General features: G+C 38.3%; 1 protein-coding gene across 4 annotated transcripts in view; it reads left to right on the top strand.

The window, feature by feature from the left end:
- CDK14 (cyclin dependent kinase 14) overlaps positions 1-27,557 on the top strand; it is a 614,965-nt gene that overhangs the window by 181,906 nt on the left and 405,502 nt on the right. For all 4 annotated transcript variants that reach the window (XM_060108929.1, XM_060108927.1, XM_060108930.1 and 1 more), the window contains one exon: positions 21,902-21,981. In XM_060108929.1, coding sequence (XP_059964912.1) covers positions 21,902-21,981 — 80 coding nt within the window. The remainder of the gene's footprint in view (positions 1-21,901; positions 21,982-27,557) is intronic.

The following is a 27,557-nucleotide window of genomic DNA, read 5'->3' as shown; positions in this document are numbered from 1 at the left end:
TGTTGCCCCATCATAATGAACTGGAGAGTGATATCTTCCTTTGTCACTAAAATCTGACAATGGGAAAGATAATACACGCTCAGTGGTTTTTATTCAGAAAAATATCTGAGCTCAACAAATAGACAGGAAATTATTTTAAAGATCTCAGGCATGAGACATTTTTCATGCTTAATGTTTGATTCCAAGCAAATATGTGCTCCTTTCCTTCTGTGGTTCAAGGAAACATATATTTCCCTGTATAAACAAATTCTTTGAAAATTTAAAAGATAGTTCTGTCTCTAGTTCAAAATGGTCTCCTTGGGATTGCTGTGTTTTTAACTATCTCTGTTTTCAGGGATTTAAATCAATGATCCTACAGATCCACCAGCAGTCACTGAGCCAAGGGAAATTTGTAAACACTAGGAACTTTGGTTAACAGTCGAAAGCCCTGTTGTAACTCAACTGAGAATAAGATAGACGTCATTCCTAGTTGGCCTGATGGGTGAGACAAGAGAGGGAATTCTGACGCAGCTTAGCTCGCAGCACAGGTAGTGACAGACAAAAAAGCCCCTGAGGAAGCAGAAAAGGAACCAATGGCTTTTGTTGTGTGTCTGATTAAACCTCTTAGGAGAAAGAAGAGATACTGGGAAACTAAATAAATGTTACAGATGAGGCCTGTTGGGGATCCCAGAGGAAGCTGAATTCCTAATGAGAAGGCAATGGACTGGGTTAAACAGTGATACTTTTTTTTTTTCCCACTTTATGCCTGGGAAACTTTCATTGTTAAGCTCTGGAGAGTTGAGTGCACCTGGGACACTGCCCAAAGTAAAGCACGGAGGATGATTAAATTAAAATAGAATATATCTCATCTCTGAGTGAAATAGAAGAGATGAAATAATAGAACACCAACAGTTAGAGTTGGACAAAGGAAGAACCAAAGAGTATGAGAGGGATTGCCTAGAGAGAGCGCAAGAAAACCAGCCAAGCACCAAGGAAGGAAGAGAGTTGCTAAAAATGCGGATGATGGTGTCAGATATTCAGCAAAGGCAAATCAGATGAGTCCTGAAAAGGACCCATTAAATTAGCAGTTAGGAAGGTTTTTCTTAAGTATGTGCAGGGAACTGGTGGGGCTGGAGACCTTATTGCTTTGGGTCAAGAGAGAAAGGGGAAAAAAATGGAGGCTGAAATGCAAGCTATTCTTTTAAGGAGTGAGGCAGGGGAGGAAAGGAGAACAAGAAGAAAGGGCAAAAGTGTTTTTGTTGTTTTGGCTTTAAACTAAATGGGCGGGAATTGAGTACATATATGGATTATAACAAGGGAGTCGGTTTTTACTCTCTTTTTAGGGAGATAGAAATTGATTAAGAAAACACTTGAAATATATTCTGGATGAAGAAATTTGAGGAGCTCTTCTTTCTCTGTCACTTGATCTCTCTCTGTTCATATGTCCCTGATAATAGGTCTCCTCCTTTCTTGTTCTGTTAATATATAAATCTGAAATCGTTTTTCTTGCCAGCTTCATCTCATTTAGGACTTAGTCCTACGAGAACATTATCCTTCTTAAATATCTCTTCTCTTTTTATTGGTGTTCTTTAAAACTTCAAATACACCATTAAACTTTCTGTGTAGCACATTGGTTTCTCCTCTTGGCCGATTTTTCTTCACTGATACTAGTTGTAATTTTAAAGTAACGTCTATTTATGTGAATCTTCTGTCTCTCTTGGTGCTTTCTCTTGGTAATTAGGGTCATGAAATAAAGCTGGTATTTATTGAACGCTGGGTTAAGCTCAATTTTCTCACCTGTTAAAATAGGGCTGATAATGGAATTGGTTTCACACAGCTGTGAAGAATATTTATGAACGAATACCTTTGGAGCGCTTAGAACCGTGTCTCACATGTTAAGTGAACGTCATCTATTACTTTTTCCTTTGTTTCTTTTAACAGTTCTGGAAAAGCTTTGGGATGAGATTATTTCCCTCATTTTACAGATGTAGAAACTGAGGCCCATAAAGTTTGAGTAACTTGCCCACAATCGCACAGCTAAAGGGCAGAGCCAGGATTTAGATACAGTCAGTCCAACTCCAGAGCTGAGTTCTTAATTTTTATCTCCTTTTATTTTTTGGGGGAAAAATGTTAAAATCTGCTTTCTTAAAAATCTATGCTTACTCTACCCCTTTGTTAATGATAAACTCTAGGGGTACATAGCCATTTTTTCCCTGTGATTCTCATATCTTTCCTCTGTGCCAGTTTTGTAATTTCTCTTTAGTTATTTATCATTTGTACTCTCCACTATTCTAAGCAACTTCACAGTGACATCATAGTTATTTTTCCCCTTATTTCACCAAAGTGATTTGTGGCTTTCCATATAGGAGGTGCCTGCATGAAATAGAACACTCACTGCTCCCCTTCCCTTTTGTATTGGATAAATTTATTTTGGACAAGGTTTCCATTCCACTGCTACTTTTTTTTTAATTAAAGAATTTTTTTATTGGAGTATAGTTGATTTACAGTGTTGTGTTACTTTCAGCAAAGTGAATCAGTTATACATACACATATATCCACGCTTTTTTAGATTCTTTCCAGGGTCCTAGGTAGCTAATGAAACAACACTGTTGCCATTGCTACCTTTTCATTGCGGACCTCAGCTCAAGATTTGATAGCACCCATTTCTCTTACTACTTTTTTTATTCTATTCATATGGCAAACGTAACTCCTGATCTGCCAGTACATTTACAACCCTTTTATCCTTCTCATAAATAATGGAGGAACTAATATTATAGTAAGAATTGTACCTTAACAAAATAAAATGCTTTCAGATAGGTTTTGGAGTAAATCAGAAACTCGGTACCCTTGAGCCCCCATCCAAAGTATATTCCCAGCACCAGTTGTAAATGTAGTTAAGCATTCAACGTTGAATTAAGAGAAAATGATTCTCTCTGCCTGTTATGTCCTTTGAAAGTCTTGTCAAATTTTCATGGTCCTTGTTCTTATATTTAGTCACTTCCTTATGGATTTGTATCTAAGGAGGTACCTTTATACTGTTTGTATGTATTTACTCACACAAACTTTCAGATGACTTCGTTAATTTTAAATGATTTTTGTGATGGTTGACATGACCTGAGCTAGTTTACTGTTGACCCATCTGTTAAAAAAGGCTTGTTTAATTAATAAGACCTGGAGAGAACAACTGTAGTTAAGGTTATTTTGTCTAATAAGTATGGTTATGTGGATGATGGTTCATCACAAATGCAATTATTGGAGCTGACGTGGCCAGATTTCTATGTAGCGACAATGTCGGTAGCTACTTAATAATCAGCCTATATAGTTTTATTTCCCTTTCTACTTTTCAAAACCTTTCCCTTGTATTATATATATTCACATAGCATATGAATATACAGGTATTCATATATGTGTGTATATGTGAAAAAGAAAATACAAACAGGTAGCAGGGATTGTCTTTGAAAGTTGGAGTCGAGCTGACAGGTTGAAAGATGGGTGTAAGTTTATACCCCTGAGTAACATGCTGCACTGAAAACTTGGATGTCTCAATTTCTCATCTGTCACTTTCTTACTGTACTTCAGAGTTGGAGTCATTCCATATATCCAAAATGAGTAAACTCCCTGTTTTTTCAAGTCTCATATAATTTGGTAATATTTTCTCCTTAGTCACTCAAAATGAGTAAGCTATGAGCATAATGATTGAATGCTTACCTGATACATGATTAATTATGTTCTCTCACTTTCTGAAGTTCATAAACTGAGTCCAGCTGACTAATTAGCAGTCTGGATTTTTTTTTTTTTTGCGGTACGCGGGCCTCTCACTCTTGTGGCCTCTCCCATTGCGGAGCACAGGCTCCGGACGTTCAGGCTCAGCAGCCATGGCTCACGGGCCCAGCCACTCCGCAGCATGTGGGATCTTCCCAGACCAGGGCACGAACCCGTGTCCCCTGCATCAGCAAGCGGACTCTCAACCACTGCACCACCAGGGAAGCACTAGCAGTCTGGATTTTTAAGATCATGGTTAAAAAGAAGAAAAAATTTTCTTTAATATTTGAGTATTTAAAAACAAAGAAAAAAGGAAAGGCAATCCTATATGTTATAACCAGACCAAGTTGTTTATCTACCATGGACACAGGACATTAGTTTTCTAGGGTCCATTTTACTTGCATTTTTTTATATAGCTACATTCTATTTTTTTAAACAAGAAAAGAATATAAATCTTAGAAAAGAGGAAAATGATAGACAGTTAAAAGTGAACAAATATCTGCAGATCTTTGACAGAAAGATTTAGGTGTATGTATTTAATTTACCCAATTTACAGACATACTATTTTTTAAACTCACTTTAAGGTAACATGTTACACTAGCTAAAGTCTCTTTTTATGTTCTGGGCTAGGATTTGTAAATAAGGTGCTGTTATGGAAGAGTTCCTCAATTGGATGACTACTGATGATTTCCCATCTGCTTCAGTTGGAAAAGTCATGGCAGTTGAATTCATCCCTCATTTTAGGTGAAAACCCAGCAAATATTTAATTGCTTTTGAGTGTATGTTTCCCCTGAAGTCAGGGACTTTACCCTCTAACACTCACCTTGATCTTAAATGAAAATCATTTCAGAAGGCTTTCTATAAGGACTGAGAAGATTGATAACACAAAGGAGAGACATTTAGTAAAGCTGAGTTTGGGGATTTCTTAGTTCCAGAAATTGTTCTATCAGGGAGAGCTGATGTAATCTGTCCTATCTCTAGCTGTTACTTGTTTAGTCCTTGTTTGAGATAGTTGACTTCATTCATTCATGCATGTAGTATTATTGAAGACAGACTCCACGAAAGCCATGAAACATGGTTTCTCCCCAAAATGGCTAAATTATGTCATCTCACTGAGTAGAAATTAGATTTCTTGGAACTAGATTTGGTGGCCGAGCCTTAGCATTACTGAATAGCCTTTTAAGACCTTGTCAGTTTTCCTTACTTTGTACCCCTAAACCTAGCAAAACAAATTGCTCTGTAGAAAAAAGGATGCTAATGTCCTGTTTGATGTGATAAACACACATGTTATTGCTTGGAAAGCCCTGGAAGTAGCATAGTTGGATTTAACAAATTGTGTATTCAGCTTTCTTTGTCATTACAGTAAAGATTTGCCACCAAATATTTTATAGTTATATACGCTTATGTAACTATAATATGTAAATCCTGGAAATTTATTAATTTTTAGTGTGTTTTAATTTATATTTATAAATATATTCATTTTATAGTCTGCTTTAATCTGCTTATATCATGGAGGTATAGTTAGTAGACTTATAAGCTCAGTTAATTTACCTTTGTTGGTTAGGAATAAAAATGTATATTTAGCTTCAAAAGAACGTTGTTGACATATTAGCTTTTGCTTCATTCAAAGCTCTACTTAAAAAAAAATGTAGGCAGGTAATGAAAATATTGGTGTCTAACAAGATCAAATATCTAATTACTTTATTGGATCAATTTTGTAGTGGACCTGGCATCAAAATCCCTCTCAAGTCTACTTTCCTTTCCTTATGTCCTACTGCTTCCCTAGTTTCTACTCTCTGTACTTTAAATGTGCCTCACCCCACCCCTTCTGCATCTCTGTTTATGATAGATCCCTCTATGTAAGTAGCTTGCCTCCCCTTTCTGCATGTCCACATCCTACCCCATCTTCAAGTCCCACTCATATTATGAAACTTTCCTGGCTTCTGACAAGATACTCGCTTTGAATAAACTTCAGTTATACTCCTCTAAGCCCTCTTCTTGACTAGGCCCTGACTTTGCCTCACCCCACCCCCCACCCTTGTCCTTGCCAGGCTTGCATAACCCAGTTTTAGCAAGAATCCTGCTAAGTCAATTTAGAGAAAATCCCCCCATCCTTGATATCTGATGGCTCTGGCCCATATGCAGCAGGAATCTTGTTAGGTGAGTTTAGCAAGAATTCCTTACCTGTGATGTCTCTTCTTAGTAATTTTCCATCCACCAATGATCCCCTAACCTGCTCCTTGGCTGTAAATCCTCACTTGTTCTTGTGGTATTCAGAGTTGAGCCCTATATCTGTCTCCACTGTTGCAATAGTCTTGAATAAAATCTTACTGTTTTAACAAATGTCAGAATATTTTTTTCTTCTTTTTCCTAATTCAGCTACTGCCTTGCTTGATATCTCCTTTACCTCATATGTATGTAACATATTATCTTATGTATATAACTTATTCTTCAGCACCTGTTACAGTGCTGTTAATAGATGCTTAATAAACGTTAACTATGTAATGATTGGGGAAAATGTTTAGGAATGCTCTCATCAGGCCCTTTAAGTATGAGAAGGGACTTTGACATATGGCCCTTGGGAGTAGAGATTTGTAGTCAGGACATATGAAGTTCTTTCTTCAACTACACGTTTGATTATCATGGGTTTCAGTTTTTCTGAGTGTAAGGTTATATATCTGGGTTCATAGAGTAAAATCTGCTAGAATGTCTATCCTGGAGATGATTTGAGTGGTGGTTTCCTGTCACTGGGTTGCAGCACTCCCAGAAGACTGAATTCCAGCCAGGCCAACTCAGAGGACCTGTGCCCCATAGGTCCTGCTGGCCACCCCCTCCCCGGCCCCAGCGTGGCTGTCAGCCCCATATACTGTCTCCTCATTCAGACCTCTATTGCTTGGCTAGCAGGGTTGCTTTCACCAATAAATCAAAATACAAGAGTCATGAGATTTTATGAAATAAAGAAGTCCTGGGGCCATTTTCCTTAAAAGGAAAGTGTGAGCTTGTTTGAACTTGAGGCTTCCTGGGTTCTTTTTTCAGCCCATCCAGTAAAAAGATATATTATTAAACCATAACAAAAAAGTAGATGACCAAATATGGTAGGATACCATTTATAAAAATCTACACATAGGAAAAAAAGTCTAGAAGATACATACATATGTTGAAGAATTTATCACTGAATAGTGGGATTATTGTTGATGTAAAATTTTTTCTGGGACTTCCCTGGTGGCACAGTGGTTAAGAATCCGCCTACCACTGCAGGGGACATGGGTTTGATCCCTGGTCTGGGAAGATCCCACATGCCGCAGAGCAACTAAGCCCATGAGCCACAATTACTGAGCCTGCACTCTAGAGCCTGCAAGCCACAGCTACTGAGCCTGTGTGCTACAACTACTGAAGCCTGCACGCCTAGAGCCGGTGCACCACAGCAAGAGAAGCCAGTGCAATGAGAAACCCGTGCACCACAACAAAGAGTAGCCCCTGCTCGCTGCAACTAGGGAGAGCCCGTACACAGCAACAAAAACCCAATGCAGCCAGAAATAACTAACTAACTAACTAAAAAAAAAAAAAAAAAAACTTTCTTTAAAAAAAATTTTTTTTTCCTGTATTTTCCAACTATTCTGCCATAAGCATGCATTACTTTTATAATTAGGGTAAGACTTATTAATGCCATTCTAAAATATATTGATTTATTTTAAGTTTTATAAAACATTATTAGAAAACACAAAGAAGACTGACATTGCTTTGAGAGTAAGTAATTTGATCACAAATGTCTGGTATAAGCAGAGTGCCTCTTTTGAATGAAGGGGAAATAGGAGGGTGTGAACCACACACCTTTCTTCTGTGGTTCACACTTTAATTATTGCTACTCCACAGAGAATTTATGAGTATGGCTGTGAAGCCCAATCTCCTAGGACCAAACTGTGGACCTACTGCTTCTAGCTATGTGATTTAGAACTGTGCCTCAGATTCTTTATAAAGTGGAGATAGCCATAGTATCTACCACACAGAGGTGCTGTAGTGATCAAATTAGTGTAAAGTCCTTGTCCAAGGCCTGCCACACTATAGGTGCTTTAACAATAGGGCTATTTAACATGAGTGCTAGTTTTGAATTAAAGACAACTCTCTTGATCTTAAACTTATTGGCTGTGTATAAAGTCATCTTACTCCAAATTAGACTGACTAATTTGTACTCTGGCTCTATTGCTAGGGTTTGGAAGTAATACTAGCATAGATCTTATCATACCAATTATATATATTTTTTATAAAGGTCTTTATGTAATTAGCTCTTTACTTATATATGAGTTAATATAAACCCTGCTCTTCAACATGTGTAGGTCGATTGTTTTCAACTTTATAGTTAATCGAATCATTTTTTAGTTTGACACTCTGCTTGCCTTTAAAGCAGTCCACCTTAGTGTGTCACTTTTATTTTTGGGGTACAGTCTTTTAGGTAATTCATGATGCTATAGCATTTTTCTCCAATCCTTTTTGTCATAAAAGACAAATCAAACTAGATACATTTGGCTTTGCTTGATATTATCTTAAAGTTTCATTTAAAAGGTATTTAACAATGACATATTTTCTATAATTATGAAAGCAATATATTTTAATTGGAGCAAATTAAAGTCGCTTATAATCCTTTTGACTTGATATAAGTCCCCTAGACCTTTAACCAAGCTGCTGTGTATTTATAATAATTTTCTTTGTTGATTATTCATGGGCCATTGCAGCCAAATGAAAAAAGAAAACACTAGCTTGCTGTCCTGTTTGTAACATAAACTGGAGGTGTGCGTGGGGTGTGTGTGTGTGTGCGCGTGTGTGTATGTTTGTGTGTGTGTGTACATCTTTATTAGAATGGGAGAATGGGTTGAGAATGGTTTGAACTCTGAATACCCCTGCCTTAATGGCTCTCCTGGGCTGCTTTGTTTTATCATGCTGTTCCAAACTTCACTTGATTTTGTGAGGCTGTGTTTGAATGGAAAATGCAAGGTCTCTGTGGTTAACATTACTTGGCAGTGAGTATTTGGGGACTCTTCAGAGTCTCTTGATGAATCAGTGACATGCTTTTTGGTGCATCGCAATTAACTTATTTGGAGATGCTTTTTTCCTGAGAGTGGAAGCTTGACCTCTCTCTTATGATGCTAAATATGTATGTCTCTACTAGAGGAAGGGGAACATTTACAACTCTGCTAGAGAAATGGGAACATCATGCTTTAAACATACCTTTGAACCAGGAAGCTTGAAATGCTGTAAGGTTGAGAGCATCGGACTTCATCCTCTTTTCTTTAATCCCAGCTCATGTAATGACTCACTGTGATTGTGGTGCTGTAGTTAGACTTTTAAAAAAGAAAATTGTGAATTATTTTTATTTTTGGATGTAGTATAAGATAGAGCATGTAAGAATTACCCAAAAAATAATAGGTAATCCAAGATAGGGAAAAATGATAATATCATCAAGAAGTATATCCATTTCTTTCCTGCTTTTTTGAAGCATTTTCTATGGGAAAAAGAAGCTACTGAAGATAAAAATCTATTTGAAGTGGCAACTTGACCTCAGAAGTAGAAAATTTGATTTCTCTAGAAATATAAAATGCAGCCTTTCCAAAGACCTCAGTAATATGTTTCCCCACACAAGTGTGCTTGAAAACGGGACTAGAGAAAAACAACACAAAAAAAACTCTCCTACTTCTTCTTTTTCTTTACCTTTACACTATCCCTTAATTCCTAGTTTTCAGTGCATATGAGTGTATAGAGATGTATGTTTAGGGATATGAATTGTTGTATGTTACAGATGAAAACTTATAGAACTAATTAATACAGGAAGCTTCAAATCTCACTATGTGTGAAAAATCAATCTCTAAAAACTTCTCATAATAAACTACATTTTACTTACTTTTTTTTTTTTTTTTTTTTTGCGGTACGCGGGCCTCTCACTGTTGTGGCCTCTCCTGTTGTGGAGCACAGGCTCCGGACGCGCAGGCTCAGCGGCCATGGCTCACGGGCCCAGCCGCTCCGCGGCATGTGGGATCTTCCCGGACCGGGGCACGAACCCGTGTCCCCTGCATCAGCAGGCGGACTCTCAACCACTGCGCCACCAGGAAGCCCCCTGCTTACTTTTTATGAAACCCTCCCATCTCATCAAATAAATACGGCTCTTCTCTAGTAATTTTAGGGGTAGTATAACCAACCACCTTTACATCTGTGGGTGTCCTGGGCATCTTTTCCATGCTTCCTGCCTTTTCTTGATAAGTTAACAATTCTTCCATTCTTTGTCTTTGACAACTTTGCTTATCTTTTTTTTTTTTAAAGAAACTTAACCTTTGTTTATCATGCATTTTAGTTGTTTGATACTATCTTATTTCTTCTTTGGCTGGTAATCTCCTCAAGGGCTGTATGCATGTGACTTTTTGCTCTCCCCAGAATGGTTCCTTGTAACTGGAGGTATTCCAGAAGAATACCGAGACGTGTACAACCCCTTGCCCTAAAACTCTGGAAGGTTAATGTACGAACATGGATGATAAAAGTCTCTCAAATGCAAACAAATATCGGACCAGATAACCACAGTACAATCCAGCTGAGTGATGGAAGGAGAGGAAGCATCAGTAACTCAGGAAAAGCTTAGGATGAAGTTTACACACAAAAGATGCTGTTGGGGTAGAAACAAGTGCAAATTACCTTCTGTTTTGCTTACATCATTGCTACCAAGGAGAGTTTGCTTTAAGCACTGAAGTGCAAAGCAAACATAGGAGTGAATTAAATTATCAAATGTCGGGGCTTCCCTGGTGGCGCGGTGGTTGGGGGTCCGCCTGCCGATGCAGGGGATACGGGTTCGTGCCCCGGTCTGGGAGGATCCCGCGTGCCGCGGAGCGGCTGGGCCCGTGGGCCATGGCTGCTGGGCCTGCGCGTCCGGAGCCTGTGCTCCGCAGCGGGAGAGGCCGCAGCAGTGAGAGGCCCGCGTACCGCAAAAAAAAAAAAAAAAAAAAATCAAATGTCTTAGGAAGTCTGACAGTACTATGGTTTTCTAAGGAGTTCTGATTTAAGACCTGAGACGACTGTTTCACAGATTTTAAAGAAATTGGGAGTTGTGATTGTCCCATCATTGTTAGTCATCTTTGAGGAACTATGAAAAATTGGAGAGACATTAGCAGCCTTGAGATGTCCAAATGTTCACAGAAGAAGATGGAAATGGTGTGGCTTCCTCCCTGCATGCCTTTCTCATTTCCCCTCCTCCAGTGGAAAATTTTAGGACGGATTATCACTCAGATTATTTCTGAGTAAATCAAAATAGGAAGAAAAATAATGATTTAGGAGTTCATAAAAAAATTATGTCATACCTAAATAAGCTTAATTCCTCTTTCTAATGAGATTGTTAAGCTAGTGGACTGGAACACTGTAGATGCTGGGTATCTGCTTGTTTTTCAAACATGGGTAAATGTTCTGATTATGTTCTGGTAGGTAAGAGAGCCATAGACAGTTGAGTGATATGCTGTTTCTGGTGGTGGATTTGAAACAGGTTGGTAAGAGTGGTAGGGTTTCTAGTACCTCTGTTACATGGTAAAGGGTTGACTCATTTGTTCACCATGGAGCCCTGACTGTGTGCCGGATGCAGATTTTCCAGCTCAGTGCAGTGGTTTGGGACAGAGGGTCCTGGAGAGGAAGGGCTGGATTAGAGAGTTTGAAAGTAAGAAAGGAAGGAGGGAGGGGGGAAAAGAGAGAGAGAGAGAAGACAATCAATGAAGCCATGTCCCCCAAAGGTGGATGGGGTATGTGTCAAGAGTGTGGTGTCCAAGAGCACTGCCGTGGACCTCATCCTGTTCCGTGTTTCTATTCTACCTCAGATAAGCACACACAGAAGGATGGGCAGCCAGTGCTTGTCAAAAACAAGATTAGAATTTAGACAGGAGAGGTTTGAGCAGTTGGTTGCTGCTGACAAGTGGGAATCTTATTAGGAATAAATCAAACTCCTGAAATTATGTTCAAAAAGTGAATTATTAGGCCTAGGGCAAGTTAGAGACGGTGTGATTGCGGGGCCCATGAGGAAAACTCAGGGGTTTTAATTGTTGGCAAGATCCATGAGTTAATAGTGTTTTGTGCTGATCACAGGCGAATACATGCTGAGGCCAAATGAGTACCAGCCGAGTTTCTGGAATGGGGCAGGGTAGTCTCCCAGTCCACTCAGCACTTATCAGACCACGTCTGGTAGTGTGTACACCTTGGCAAGCACATTTCCTAAGGGGTTAATCAGCCCTGACTTACCAAAGGCTTGCAACTAGGATTGTGAGGGCACTCAAAGTAGTTGAAAAATTTTGAACGTTTACCGAGAAAAAGGAGACGTCAGTGTTGGAGAGACCAGACAAAGGAAGAAAGACAACGAGCACGTGATGTCGGAACCTGAAGGCTTATTTAACACACTGGTTCTCAACCCTGGTTACACTTTACAGTCACCCAGGATGTTTTAAAAAAATATGGATGCTAGGACCCCACACCGCACCAACTAAATCAGGGTGGAGCCAGGCATTGGTATGTTTTAAAGCTTTCCAGTTGATTTTAAAATGTAGTCAGGGGTGAGAACCTGTACCTTGGTTTCCTGTGCAGCCACAGAGGCTGGTCCCAGCTCCAGGCCTTGCCTGATGCACGCAGAGGGCAGCCAAAACAGCAGTCCCTACTCCACCTGCTTCCAAGAGGCTGTCAGGATGGAATCTCCTCTGCCTCACACCACTGTTTACCACAGGCATGGTATAAACTGCCCTGATGGTTTATTATTTTTCAAACCTCACCCCCGTATTTCTCACTATATCTCCTACTCTGTCCGTTCCCCATGTCCTTCAGGCTCTTTTTATGTTGTCTAGATCTAGATCTAGAATACTGTTGTCTGATTTACAAATGCTTCCGTATACTCGACTTTCTTCTGAGTGTTTTCTTTACTTCTGCTTTAACAGCAAATTGGCTCTCTCTTGAAGTTATTGCTTCCCTTGAAGTCCTCCAAATGACTCACAAGTTTTTATGTCTGGCCTAGACTTTCATGTCTAGACTAAGATCCTCCCAAATAGGACTCCTGATTCTCTGTCTAAATCTCTTCTTTAGTTTCCCTTGAGTCAGTACACGTGCCTCCATCCACACAGAAACTAAAGTCAGGACATTTGGAGTCATTCTTTACCACTTGCCCTATGCCCAATTCAGTTTATCCTAACAGTCTCTTGATTCTGTCTTCAGAATATTGTTTTCCTTTTCTCCGTTGCTCTTACCAATGCCCTGGTTCTTTGTGACCACCATCTTTCCCCTGGACCACTGTAGTAGCTGCCTGACCGCCCTCCCTGCTCCCACTATTGTGCTCCTTCAGGCTGTTCTCTATACGATAGTGAGGGAGCTGCAGACACACAATTTAATCATATTATCCCCTTTCTTAAGATTCCCCGATGATTTTTTTTAAATCAGTCCTTTCTGTGGCCCTTAAGGACCTGCATGATCTGGCTCTCCTGTCCCTCTCTGCACGTCTCCCTCTCCTACCCCCTGCCGGCCAACAAGCTCCAGCTACTCTTTCTTTCTTATAGCTTTGTTTAACACATTGTGTTCTCTGCCCCTGGGCTTTTATACAGGTTGTTCCATCTGCCTGGAATGTTCTTGTCTTACTCTTCTATATTTCTTGTTTCAGCTTAAGTGTCACATTTTCAGAGACTCCTTCCCTGTCTAATCTAAAATAGGTTCTTTTTTTTTTTTTAATTGAAGTATAGTTGACTTACAATGTTTCGGGTGTACAGCAAAGATATTCAGTTGTACACACTTATATACATTCTTTTTCAGATTCTTTTCCATTATAGGTTATTATAAGATATTGAATATAGTTCCCTGTGTTATACAGTAGGTCCTTGTTGGTTATCTATTTTATACATACTAGTGTGTATATGTTAATCCCAAACTCCTAATTTATCCCTGTCCACCCCCGCTTCCCCTTTGGTAACCATGAGTTTGTTTTCTGTGTCTGTGAGTCTACTTCTGTTTTGTAAATAAGTTCATTAGTATCATTAAAATAGGTTCTTTATCTTTTCTATGCCATGCTGTGATTTTCCTTCATCACATTTATCCCAATTTGTATTGGGTATGTATTTTAATTTTTAAAGAACTTCTTATGGAGTTTTGATAAACCCCCATCAGTTTCCAACACTGACAACCTGTGTCTAATCTTGTTTCATCTGTATTCATTCCTTCCAATTATTTTGAAACAAACCCCAAACATCATATTATTTCATTTTATATTTTTTTCTTTAACAGATAAGGACTCTTTTAAAACACCTAACCATAATGCCATTATCACATGTAAAAAATTTAATGATTTCTTTATCATCGAATATATAGTCAGTGTTAAAATAAACTTTGTTGGAATCAAGATAAAATTGGGTCCATACATTGCAATTAATTGCCGTTAGTTCATCTCTCTCTTTTAATCTATGGGTTCTCCCCTCCTCCTTTTCTTGAAATTCATTTGTTGAAGAAACAGGTTCATTTCCCTATGGTTTCCTGTAGTTCGGAATTTTCTGATTATATCCCAATGGTGTTATTTAACTTGTTCCCTTATCTCCTTGAAGTAAGTAGTTAGATTTGGACGTGGTCAGATTCCAGTTGGATTCATTCCATTGAGGGGGATGAGTGCTTCCATCAGGGGGCACATAATATCTGGTAGCTTCTTTTTGTGACTTTAGCAACCATTAATGGTGATATTCAAATTGTGTCATTCCCTCTTCATTTGTTACATGCAGTGCATCTATGCAGAGAAACTTCACATATGAACTATCTGTTTACACTGAGGTACAGTGTATGCGAAAGTATATGAAAAGGGAAGGTAAATGCTTGACATATTCTCTTTAACAGTTTTTAAACTAATGAGATGGTTCCGTAGTACTCTCCAAATGTGACTCATGAGTTTCTTTTAAAGTCTCATTATAAACCTATTGATTTAAACATATTTAATTCCTTTCAATCACAGGTATTAGTTTAGTGATGCTTAAATTGTCCCGTTTGAAGAGCGAGCACCTCCTGTCTCCCTTTGGTGTATGTCAGCCGTCTTTGTAGTTACATGTTTTACGTTTGTCTCCTTGGTGAGACTTAAGTGCAGGGACCATGTCTGGATTGTTTATTCTTTATCCCAAGCACAAAATCACAGTCTCTCAATTAGTATTTGTTGACTAGGAGGCAGGATATTAAAACTTAATTAATGGCAGGGCTGTCTTGTGGAAGAGCATTTAGTTTAGTCTTGGTGGACTCAGAACTGGAATCAGAGAGTAGAAGTTACAGGAAGCAAATTTTGGCTCAGCATAAAAAAGGACTAAGTAATTTGGGTATTTTAGAGGGGTTGAGTTCCACCAAAGTCTTTTGAGGAGTTACTTTGTTCCAGGGAGTGGGAGGACAAAGACAATCAAGCCAGTCAGGATTTTTTTGTCTGTTCAGGAGCTTGAATGATCACTGAGGTTACTTCTACTTTTAAGGTAATACGACTCTCAAATCCTTTATTGGCAGATTTTATTTTTGGAAAGATGCAAGTTTTAAATTATTGAAATGTAATTATTTTATTTTCTCCCATGAACAATATATGTTCCTCTAATTTTATGTTTCAAAGTATTATGAGTTTTTACATTTAATAAAACATCATTATCAATATTTTGTCAAATGTACAAACTCATAATAATTGTTGGTTGAGCACACCCCTTTTCTCACTGCATTAAATCATTAGACTTTTTGCATTATTAATTACATCCTAATAAGTAGCCATTATACTATTCTCTTTATAAATCTTTGGATTTTTTTTTAAAGAAATTAATTTAACAGAAATGGCATTAGTCTTTTTCCTCTTCTCTCTGCATTATTTTGATAAAGATTAGGGTGGGGCTTCCCTGGTGGCGCAGTGGTTGAGAGTCCGCCTGCCGATGCCGGGGACACGGGTTCGTGCCCCGGTCTGGGAGGATCCCACATGCCGTGGAGTGGCTGGGCCCGTGAGGCATGGCCACTGAGCCTGCATGTCCGGAGCCTGTGCTCCGCAATGGGAGAGGCCACAACAGTGAGAATAAACATGTTTACCAAAAAAGAAAAAAAAAAAAAAAAAAAAAAGATTAGGGTGAGGTGTGATTACTGACAACTTACCTTGAAATTCTAAATTTACTTTTCCAGAATAAAGTATTGTAGATAACACTTTTAGAATATTTCAGAATATCAAAGGTTAAATAGTATTGAGATGATTTCTCATTTACACCTGAATATAAATTGAATTTAGGTGGAAATAGCAAGGCCATGAATATTTAGTTGTTTTTAATTTTTGAAGTGTGTATGTGAGACAGTATAGTCAGCGTTCCAACAGTGTCTCAAGAGGGAATTAATAAAAGAAGCACTAATGGTAAAACCTTTAAAATGTTTTTAATGACTTTGCCAAAAATTTATAAGTTCAGCTCAAAATATTGTCCTTGACGTCCTCTGCCTTGCCATTGTCACTCCCTCAGTAGTGACTACATTTCCTTCTATTGCTTCTAAACCAATACAGTAAGGAAACAAAAGCATTTTATCTCCGTGCACTCAGTATTATTTTCCATAGCAGTTTCTCTTGAGACAAAATCATAATGGAAGAGAGAGGCAGAATATATGAAATTTACCAGAGTATATTACATTTCTTTTAGGTGTATTGCCTTGATTTCCTTTATGTCCTCTACACATAATTTCTTCTAGGTGTAAGCACATGAACACTATTTTCAAAGATGACCTAGATAATATTTGTTATTTTGTTTTATTTTACTAAGTTATCTTATGAGTTTGAGGTAACTAATGTGATAGAAAACCTTTAGGCTTTCCTTTGAGGACTGTCTGTAAGGAAATTCTCTTTGTGCATCGTCTTTTGAGCAGGGCAAGTTTACTCTAAGTGGGGAGTTTTCCTTTATAGGGTTCACAAAATGTTAAAGTAACAAATGCATGAAAAAATGATTAAGCTGTGCTCCTTATTCAAAACTTCTCGATCGTGCGTAACCCACACAAGATCATTTTATTATTTACAAACTTAGGGCACATAGATTTGTGGACAGAATTTCTGAAGTTGGCAGAGATTTGGATCTGTGGTTAGGACCGGTTTGAAAGCTGGATCCACTCTAGCGTGGCTTTGCCAGGACAGCCAGCCTCTCCATGTCTGTGCGTGGATAGCTCTGTGTTCGGACGTTCCCCTGGCTTTTCCTCCTGATGCAGTTGACAGCTGTTCCTGTGTGACAGGCGGACTAAAGCACTGTCACTTGTCCTTGGGCCTGAAGTGAGCTTCACAGTGAAGACACGCCGGGAAAGGCAGTGGTTGGAAGAATTAGAAAATAGCAAAGAATCTCTGAAATTAAAACAGCTCCCTAGATTGCTTAGAATAACTAGACACAAACCTGGCAATATTTCCAATAGAAAGTTCTGTGGTGATATTAACACAACTGAAAGCATTTTTTTTGCTATATTATTTACCTGAATTAATGTTTCCATTGCCAATCAAGTCTTGATTACCTTCTATTCATTAGCCTTTGATTTAATTAATAAAACTTGTTAAAGAGAAATTGTCAGTGTTTTCCTGTAAACAGCTCTAATTTGATTCAATTAGAATTTTGTAATTATTCTAAAGAACTTCAATGTTTGAAGTATGTGTTTTGAATACTTAATAAAATAGTTTAAACCACACAAGATAATTATTAGATACCATGTTTATTTTGTTTTTCATAGAATAATAGGTATCTTCTTTTGATATCTCTAAAAAAATGACATTTTGTTAGAGTTCGTTACTTAGAATTTCAAGTGTTTCAGTCGGTACTAAAGTTAAAAAAATATGCCCCAAAGGTAGAACATTAGAAGTAGAGAAAAACTAATTAAGAAAAGAGAGAGTCACAATGACTCTTAGGTTAGAGGCTATTTGATAATCAATGTGGTTCTTAATGGGAAACCAATGAAGCAGTTGGAGAAGAGGGAAATACTGGTTACTAGTCTGGGCTCAGATTATTAAAGATAGTGAGGGTTTTGAAACATGTCTGTTGGGTGAAAAAGGTTAATAAAGCATTCTATAAATTCTAAAATCTTGAGGAAATGAAAACTTTCTATATCTTCATGCATCATAAAAAACAAAGAGACTGAACCTTTAATTTGAAAAAAGAAAACAAATAAACATGAAAGAAGAAATTGAAATCTTTTTATAAATTTTATATTTTTGAAATTGTTGAAAATAATAATTTTATACTTTATTCTTGAGATACTTATAGGTATGAGGAAAGAAATATCAGTATATTAACATTATTAATATTCATTCAATAAAGTATTTTGAGAGTCTACTCTTTGCCAGACAGTTTTAGGCATTGGGCATGTAACAGTCAACAAAACAGAAAAAGAGTTTCTTTGCTCCTGGAGCTAATAATCTAGTATAAATTTTAAGGAATTTTTTAGTTTCATATGATGTAATACATAAAATCTCAATGTCTTTAACTGCTGTGATTATCATAACTATAAGAAATTGATAGTTGGAGGTTTTAACTCATGGAGAGTTGTGCTTCAGAATCAGGATCCCATTAACCTGGATCTTATTCTTTTATGCAGTTTATCATAGTAAATATGTTCAAAATTTTTTTTCGCCACAATAATAATGCACACTAGGGGCTTCCCTGGTGGCGCAGTGGTTGAGAATCTGCCTGCTAATGCAGGAGACATGGGTTCGAGTCCTGGTCTGGGAAGATCCCACATGCCATGGAGCAACTGGGCCCGTGGGTCACAACTACTGAGCCTGCGCATCTGGAGCCTGTGCTCCGCAACAAGAGAGGTTGTGATAGTGAGAGGCCCACGCACCACAATGAGGAGTGGTCCCCGCTTTCCACAACTAGAGAAAGCCCTTGCACAGAAAAGAAGACCCAACACAGCCCAAAATAAATAAATAAATTTAAAAATAAATAAATAAATAAATACTCCTGTTCTCTGTTTAAAAAAAAATAATAATAATGCACACTAGCCTATGAGATTGCTTAAAGGTGTTCCTTCTCTAGTTGCATTTAAAGCATGAGTGCTGGTTCAATTAAAGGCTCTTCTCCTTTCAGTGTGTTGCAGGGGGCTCATAGTTTCATGGTCTCAGAGTGTGTTTTAAGCAGATAGCCTTCCAAAATCACAAATTCCCTGTATTCCAGAATTCAGTTCATGGTATATGCAAGCCAGCGATCTCAAGGGAAAGGGAAAAGCTTTGTGGGAAGAGGTTTGTATGTATTTTTTACGGGTGAGGAGAGCATATCGATAAATGAAGGCAAAATTCCAAGCAGTTCCTGGAATCAGTTCCTGCCTCCTCAGGGAGCCAGTGAAGAGCTCAGCTGGGCTGAGAAAATCTGTGCAGATGTGAGTACTGACTGCATCCCAGCCCCAAGCCCTGCCAGAGGCCTCCCTTAGTCATAAAGGGCAAAATGGCCAGCACAAGTCACACTCACCAGTTGAACCCCATGTGAATATTAATTTTTTGCTTGCACCTGGGTACCTAGAGCATAATCAGGATTAGACGAAAATCAAGGTGATGTACTCAGGAGAGGAGAGTTGCAGAGCAGGAAAGCGGCAGGCCTGTCCTCCCAGCTGAGAGACACAAGGGAAAGTAAACATGACTCCTAGCCTTGAGGAGACGGCACAGGCACATTGTGGAGCGTTATAACCGGTGTCCTTTGACTACTGAAACCAATAATATATTTCAACAATCCGTTTGATGAGGGATGCCACTAGGATGGTGGGGCTGTGATGATTGCCTTGACCTTTGTGCCTGTGGCAGTTTTTTGTTTTTTGTTTTTTTTTTTGATTGAAAACAGACCAATTGGTTGCAGTTCTTTAAAAAGAGACATTCAAATTCTTTATTTCAGACTCAGGCACTGGATTCTCTGGGCCACACGAGCTCTCCTTTGCTGATTCCATAGCCTCTAAAGATTTTTGGTTGCAATTTAAATTGCAGTAAGAAACCATTTTTCACCTATCAGATTGGCAAAATCAATGGTTGATAACATAGTATATACTGGTAAAGGGGAAACAGGAGCTCCTATTTTCTATAGGTTGTATAAATTGGTACAACCTGTACGTAGGATAATTTCTCAATGTCATCGGAGTTAGAATTTAGAAATACATATTACTTTTTTTTTTTTTTTGGCTGTCCACACCCTACTTTGGTTTTTTTTTTTCCAACATCTTTATTGGAATATAATTGCTTAACAATGTTATATAAATATAGCAAAGTGAATCAGCTGTACTTATACATATATCCCCATATCTCTTCCCTCTTGTGTCTCCCTCCCTCCCACCATCCCTATCCCACCCCTCTAGGTGGTCACAAAGCAGCGAGCTGATCTCCCTGTGCTATGCGGCTGCTTCCCACTAGCTATCTATTTTACATTTGGTAGTGTACATATGTCCATGCCACTCTCTCACTTCGTCCCAGCTTACCCTTCTCCCTCCTCGTGTCCTCAAGTCCATTCTCTAGTAGGTCTGCGTCTTTATTCCTGTCCTGCCCCTAGGTTCTTCATGACCATTTTTTTTTTTTTTTAGATTCCATATATATGTGTTAGCATACGGTATTTGTTTTTCTCTTTCTGACTTACTTCACTCTGTATGACAGACTCTAGGTCCATCCACATTATACTTTTAGGAATTTGTCTTACAGATGTATTTTTACATGGGTGAAATTATGTCCAAGAATATTTATTATATCATTGTTTTATGGCCAAAAATTGGGAACCTGCTAAATGCCTATCAATAGGGGACTGGTGTTAAATTAGGCATACTACACTCATACAGAGGAACACCCTGTGGTCTTTCAAAAGCAAGAGACAATTTTCTATGAATTTATGAGGAAGTCACCAAAATATATCGAGTGATAAAAATAATATACACTGTATCCTGTATGCCATACTACCATTTGTGTGTGTGTGTGTGTGTGTGTTAAGTATATATGTTAAGCTGAGTTACCTCTCTGAGGTAAGTGGTGACCTCAGAGGGTGGGAACTGGGTGTGGCAGGGAGATTTACTTTTCATTAAATGCTTTGTGTTTCTTTTACTTATTTTAATTAAGGAAGTATGTTGGTAAGCCTAGTCAAGGTAGAAAGTAGAGCGGTCAACTAGAAGACCAATATAGATAATCATGTCTTTATTTTATTAACAGAATAGATTGGATAAAAAGTTATCTGCCTAGCGTAATCTTACTTTTAATTAGAGCTGATACACATTTAGAATGTGTCTGGAAGAAACATCTGCTTTGGATAGGTCTTGTGTAATTTTGTAATACTAAAAATATTCTTAACTTTTATTTTGATGATATACTGCATTATAAAGCACAATCAGACTAATGTAATTTTAGGAGGCTCTAGTAAAAAAAAATAGTGGAAAAGAGAGGAATGGGTGATGTTGAGAGAGAGACAGAGACAGACAGAGAGACAGAGAAAGAAGAGGGAAGCGAGAAGGAAGAAGAGTGAGTGTCAGGTTTCCGTCCTTGGGGATTGAATGACTTCAACTTAAGACTGAAGATGAAGACATTTCAGCAAAAGAAACAGAGGCGCTATTGGAGAAACAAAGGGAGAGTGTTATTTGACGACTTGAGTTTTAATTAATCTGTGAATAATTGATCGAACGTGGTGTTTTTGTTAAGCACTAGTTTCGTTTTGGAAAGAACATAGAGTGAATCACAGAAAACTTCAGTTAAATCTTGGACTATGCAAGTGCGAATATTTAAAACGTGAATATTTAAAGTGTGAATTTTTTTTTCTTTTTTTTTTTTCCGGTACGCAGGCCTGTCACTGCTGTGGCCTCTCCCGTTGCGGAGCACAGGCTCCGGACGCGCAGGCTCAGCGGCCATGGCTCATGGGCCCAGCCGCTCCGCAGCACGTGGGATCTTCCAGGACCGGGGCACGAACCCGTGTCCCCTGCATCGGCAGGCGGATTCTCAACCACTGCACCACCAAGGAAGCCCCATAAAGTGTGAATATTTATGATGATGATACAGGATTCCCAGCCTTACTGAAATTAATCTTGTTGTGGTGGCATAATTGAGTCCTGACATTTTCAATGCAAAAATGCATAAAATATAAATTGTAAGGAAAACAATTAGAACCATAACGGGAACATATTTTCACGGATTTGCTTTTCATCTTTTGTTTTGTTTCTCCAGGGTAAATGGGAAGTTGGTAGCCCTGAAGGTGATCAGGCTGCAAGAAGAAGAAGGTACACCTTTCACAGCTATCAGGGAAGGTAGGCATTTTCTCTTGTTATCTTTGCCTTTGTGTTTGCATGATGCCCATAGCTGTTTAACTATTATGCACCTCTGAATATGCTGCGTTTCTAAATTACATGGTTATATTTCTAATTGGAATGTGTAAACTGAAATTTAAAAATCAGTACCTCTTAAGATCATAGCAATTCATGTTAAATAAAATAAAACTATCCTGCTATATACTCAGGTGTGGAGAAAAAAACTGCTGTGCATTGATGGTGAGACTGTCACTAACTGAGGAATCTTACATGTCTGATTTTGTTTGCAGAGCTCCACGCACATATTAATCTAGAGTTCCTCTATATTCATGACTTTTAAGGAAAGTTCTTAAAAATGAGGGGATTATGCTACCTTATTAGTCTTTAGTATTTCTTCTTTCTTGATTTTTGTTCCTATTCTTTAATATATTTTCTATTGGTTTTTCATTGATTTATAGATGCTCTTTATATATCAGCATCATGTATGTTGTAATATTTTCTTCCATTCTGTCATTTTTCTAAAAAGTCTTTTTAACAGTTATTTGATACATATAAATTTAAAATTTTTATGAATGAAATTGCTGTATCTTTTGCTTTATTACTTCCTGCATAGTTTCTCTACTTCAAGAGAAACTATTATTAGTGGGATCTTTTCAGTTCACTTTCAGAAATTTTAGTATTAATAGCTTCACCTCTACTACATTTTTAAAAATACAAATCTTGAAATAAGACTTCAGTTTATTTTTGCATTGAAGGAACCACAGTTACTTTTCTGCTGATCCACAACAAGATAAATAACAGAGATTTACTTCAATAGCATTGTTAAGATATTGATAAACTAAATGTAGTCTGTCACTGGTCTGATTTGTTTCCCTGACCAGGGATTGAACCTGGGCCACAGCAGTGAAAGCCTGGTATTCTAACCAGTAGGCCACCAGGGAACTCCCAAGAAGTCTACTTTCTGTTTCACTTTCTCACCTTTCATTCTCCTTTTCATACCACTTCAGTTTGGTTTCTATCACTCCTGTTTAGCTAACACCAGATTTTCCAAGTAGGTAGCTTTTCTCTCTCTCTTGTGTTGTCTCCTTCTCTAAATATTATGGAGTTTTAGGACAGGGAAGGGGCCTTCTTTTCTCTAACCAGCACTCTTTCCCATGTGATTTTATTCATGAGTTAAATAGCAGCTATAACATGATGACCTACACGTGCCTCTCTTTAGCTAAGACCCTGTCTTTGTTTCCATTCTCACATATCCTTCTGCCTACCTGGCATTTCCTCTTGAGTCCAGTAATATATAAAAATGATAATATATCACTCTCAAGTGAGGTTTATTCCAGGAGTAAAATACTTGTATTTGGTCTGATGGGATTGGAAACCACTGGCTGAGATGGAGCAATGGGTTCCTATTGAGCTGTGAATTTGATTATGGTAGAGCCTCAATGTTAAAGAGTAGGAGATGGGCAGAGAGTTGCTGGGCCAAGAGAGAAGCAGAAGGAAAATGATCCTGGGCAGCAGGCATGCTCCTTAGCATGTGTGGTGTGCACTGGAATTAACCAGCCTAACCTTGCTAATGGTGCCTTCCCAGATTCAAGGTTAAGAGGAAGTTCCTAAGGATATTAGAGGATGCAGCTTTGACAGTTGGGTCGTCAGTGGGAAGCTCAAGGGAAGAAGCAAGTAGGGTTATATGAAAGTTTTTGATGATCTGTCTTTTCATACCGGCTGGGTATGAGGCAAGGCCCTTGGGCACATGGTAAACCTTGAGATAAGCTTAGGAGATGGCCCTGAGCTGCGGTTGTGTCATAGAATGCAGGGCTCTGTAGGTGGGACCTGGTTCTGTGGGTTAGAGAGCCTCTGAAGACTTTTGAGCTGAGTGTATTAGGAGGATAAATCTGATATTAGGATGTGATATAGATTAGATAAGGAGGAAGCCAGAAGCTGATAAATCAGTCATTCAGAGCAGTGCAGATTTGAAATCATGAGGATTTATTAGAAAGCAGTGACAAAAAATGATGTTGCAGAGAAAGAAATGCCAAACCTAGGTGAATTATTAGTTATAGGCAATTTGAGAGGGAAATATCAATGGTTTTGAGTTTGAATGAGTAAAAACAATGGTGCCAGAGAGAGAAATAGTTTTTGATTGCATGGAGAATTGCTTTTAACACTTTGCAGTTTGAAAGGGCTGTTATCCAATTTAACCTTGACATTAGCCTTTTGAAGGTTCTTTTTTGGGGGGTGTAGAATTTATATTGTTTGTGAATTCGTATTATGAATATGGAATTGAGGCTCAGAGAGGTTAGATGACTTGTCCAAGGACTTGAATCTTGGATCTAGGCTTTCTTAGATTATAAAACAGTGTCCATACTAACTTTGTGGAGTAGTTGATTGGGGTTTTACACATTGGGGCTTGAGTTCATGAGACATCTATACAAAAATGTCTTTTTGTGATGTGGAAGTGTAGCTCACAAGAGGCCAGCATAAACAGTATATATTAACATGGTCTTTAACAAGTTGAACAAGTTGTAAGATTTTTATGGGAGAGAACTTTGAGTGAAAACAGAGAGCTAAATTGCAAGACAGTGTAGTGAGTTGGAAAAGCCTCATATTAGAGTTTGGAAAGCTGGGTTTTGATCCTGACTTTGTTTTTCATCACCATGCTAGTTTGCTAGGGCTGCCATAACACAGTACCACAGACTGAGTGGCTCAAACAGCATCTCATGGTTCTGGAGGCTAGAAGTCTGAGGTCAAGGTGTCAGGGCCCACCTTCATTAATTAATTAATTAATTAATTAATTAGTTTGTTTGTTTGTTTGTTTCTGCTTTATAACACAGTGAATCAGTCATACATATACATCTGTTCCCACATCCCTTCCCTCCTGCGTCTCCCTCCCTCCCACCCTCCCCATCCCACCCCTCCAGGTGGTCACAAAGCACCGAGCTGATCTCCCTGTGCTATGCGGCTGCTTCCCACTATCTCTCTACCTTCCGTTTGGTACTGTATATATGTCCATGCCTCTCTTTCGCTTTGTCACAGCTTACCCTTCCCCCCTCCCCATATCCTCAAGTCCATTCTCAAGTAGGTCTGTGTCTTTATTCCTGTTTTACCCCTAGGTTCTTCATGACATTTTTTTTTCTTAAATTCCATATATATGTGTTAGCATACGGTATTTGTCTTTCTCTTTCTGACTTACTTCACTCTGTATGACAGACTCTAGGTCTATCCACCTCATTACAAATAGCTCAGTTTCGTTTCTTTTTATGGCTGAGTAATATTCCATTGTATATATGAGGGCCCACCTTCTGATGGCCATGAAGGAAGGATTTGTTTCAAGCCTTTCTTGGCTAATAGATGGCTGTCTTTTCCCTGTGTCTTCACATCATCTTCTCTCTGTGCCTTTGTCCAAATTTCCTTTTCTTATAAGGACACTGGTCATATTGGATTAGGGTCCACTCTAATGACCTCACTTAATTACCTCTGAAAAAAATTCTATTTCAAATACCATCATATCCTGAGGTGCTGGAGTTAGGACTTCAACATATGCATTTTGGGGGAGACAATTCAATCTGTAACATCACCTAATGGTGTTGGGCCTCAGTAACCCTACTTGCAGAACACAGGAGTTGGTTTGTGCCATCAGGAACCATCTACCTCTGCATTATGGTTTTGATTTCCCAAGGAGTCTTTAAACTCAGAGTTCTGAATGCTCTGGAGATGAATGGTACAAGAATTGTTGAGGCCTGAAGGAACTGATCACAACAAGACATTGTATTTTCCTTTGAATAAAATATTTTACGTTTTTCCTAATAAAATCTGACTTCCAAGTGATTTTTAATGGAGATAAATGACCATATAGTAAGAAAAAGAAACTCTGGGCAGTTTTGGTTATTTGTTTCTCTCTTGCCTTTCATAAGTCTTATTTTTCTGCTATTTATGTGTGGAAGCAAAAGCTAGCACCATTGCTCACTCTCTTTTGCTCTTACTAATACTAGAAATCCATGCACAATAACTCCTCTGTGTATCTAGTGGTAGAACTTGAAATATTTAGGATGAGGGTGGTAGATGCTTGGGATATATTCATTTTTACAGTTTTTACATTGATGAGGGAGTGGCATGGCTTGTTCAATTGAGAGGAAGCACTTTAATTTGAGTTTGCCTTTTTTCTGCTGCTTGGTCAATTTCCTCATTCACAAACCGTCAATAGCAGGACGATTTCAAAGTAGGAAAGCACTGTGCATAGTAAAGTAGTTTTCAAGTGGCTAACCTTACCTGGGAATTTAGATGTTAACACATAATTTCCACCTAAAGTGGAAACACTTGTAAGCAACCCTAATCTTATCTAGATTTATGGCCAAAGATGGACTTTGAATTTTATCTTATAGAGCTAGAGTGCTTAATGGCTTAATTCAGGTTCAGGTGCTTTGAAACTCGTTCTTTTTTTGGGGGGGGGGCACGAACCCGTGTCCCCTGCATCGGCAGGCAGACTCTCGACCACTGCGCCACCAGGGAAGCCCCTCATTCTGTCTTTGATGGGAGCTTAGAGAAATTAAGTAGCCATGCCGAGGCCAGCTTTTCTATTTTAACTTAAAATCTTTATATGATATCGTCATGGTTTTTGATGGTACTGATAAAGAGTCAGGAGATACAAGAAAGGCTTGAAAGGAGCTAGATGAAATGTCTTAGCATACAAGAAAGGTAGCAGTTACAGGAGGGAAAGATAGTAAGTTCAATCTCAACATGTTAAGTTTGAGGTTGGACATTCATGTGACAATTGTTCCTATGGTGTGCAATACAGATAATAGGCCAGTTGTACGTAAATTGGGGACCTTACTTGGCACTTCCAAGTACATGATCTCATTTAATCTTTCAACATTGTGAGAAAGGTTGATGTTACTATCTTCGTGTTAATAATTAGGAAGCTGGGATCTAAAGAAATTTTTGTCCAAAGTCATGCAAATAATTATGTGGTAGGTATGGAGTTCAGCTTGAGTCTTCTACCTAGTACCCTGACACATGCTAGCCATTCAGTATGTGTTGAATGAATAAGTGAATGAATGAGTGAATAAATTCTAAATCCTTATTTTTTATTCTACTATACTGCATTACTGTTGACACAGAAACCTGTACGATCAAAATTGTATATAGAGACTTCCCGGCTGTTAAGAAGCAGACAGGTGAAGTTGGGAAAGCACCATACAGCAAAGTTCTGAGTCTTGATGAAGACTGTGCAACTAGCTATGTGATGGTGAGCAAGTCAGTTAAGATATTTTGTCTTTAGTTTCTTTCTCTTTGAAATGGAGGGGTTGGACTATATGATCTTATATCTTCATGATTAAAATAATAGTACCAGTGTGGATCTTTTCCTGGATAAAGGATCTATAATTGTATCATCAGTATTCCTTATCCACACCTGCTGTAGTGTGATGCACATTATTGTGCTTAGAATATTTCTTTTAAACCTTCTAATAATAACCCTTTTATGTCTGTCACTGAAAAAATTAACATGAATTGTTTCAGAGCATTTAACAATTGACAAAAATTTTTTAAGTGGAAGATAAAAATCTATGAGTCTAGACTTTGAT

Source organism: Mesoplodon densirostris, chromosome 9 (assembly GCF_025265405.1).
Source record: "Mesoplodon densirostris isolate mMesDen1 chromosome 9, mMesDen1 primary haplotype, whole genome shotgun sequence".
Classification (NCBI taxonomy): domain Eukaryota; kingdom Metazoa; phylum Chordata; class Mammalia; order Artiodactyla; family Ziphiidae; genus Mesoplodon; species Mesoplodon densirostris.
This window is presented reverse-complemented; position numbering and strand designations above follow the sequence as displayed.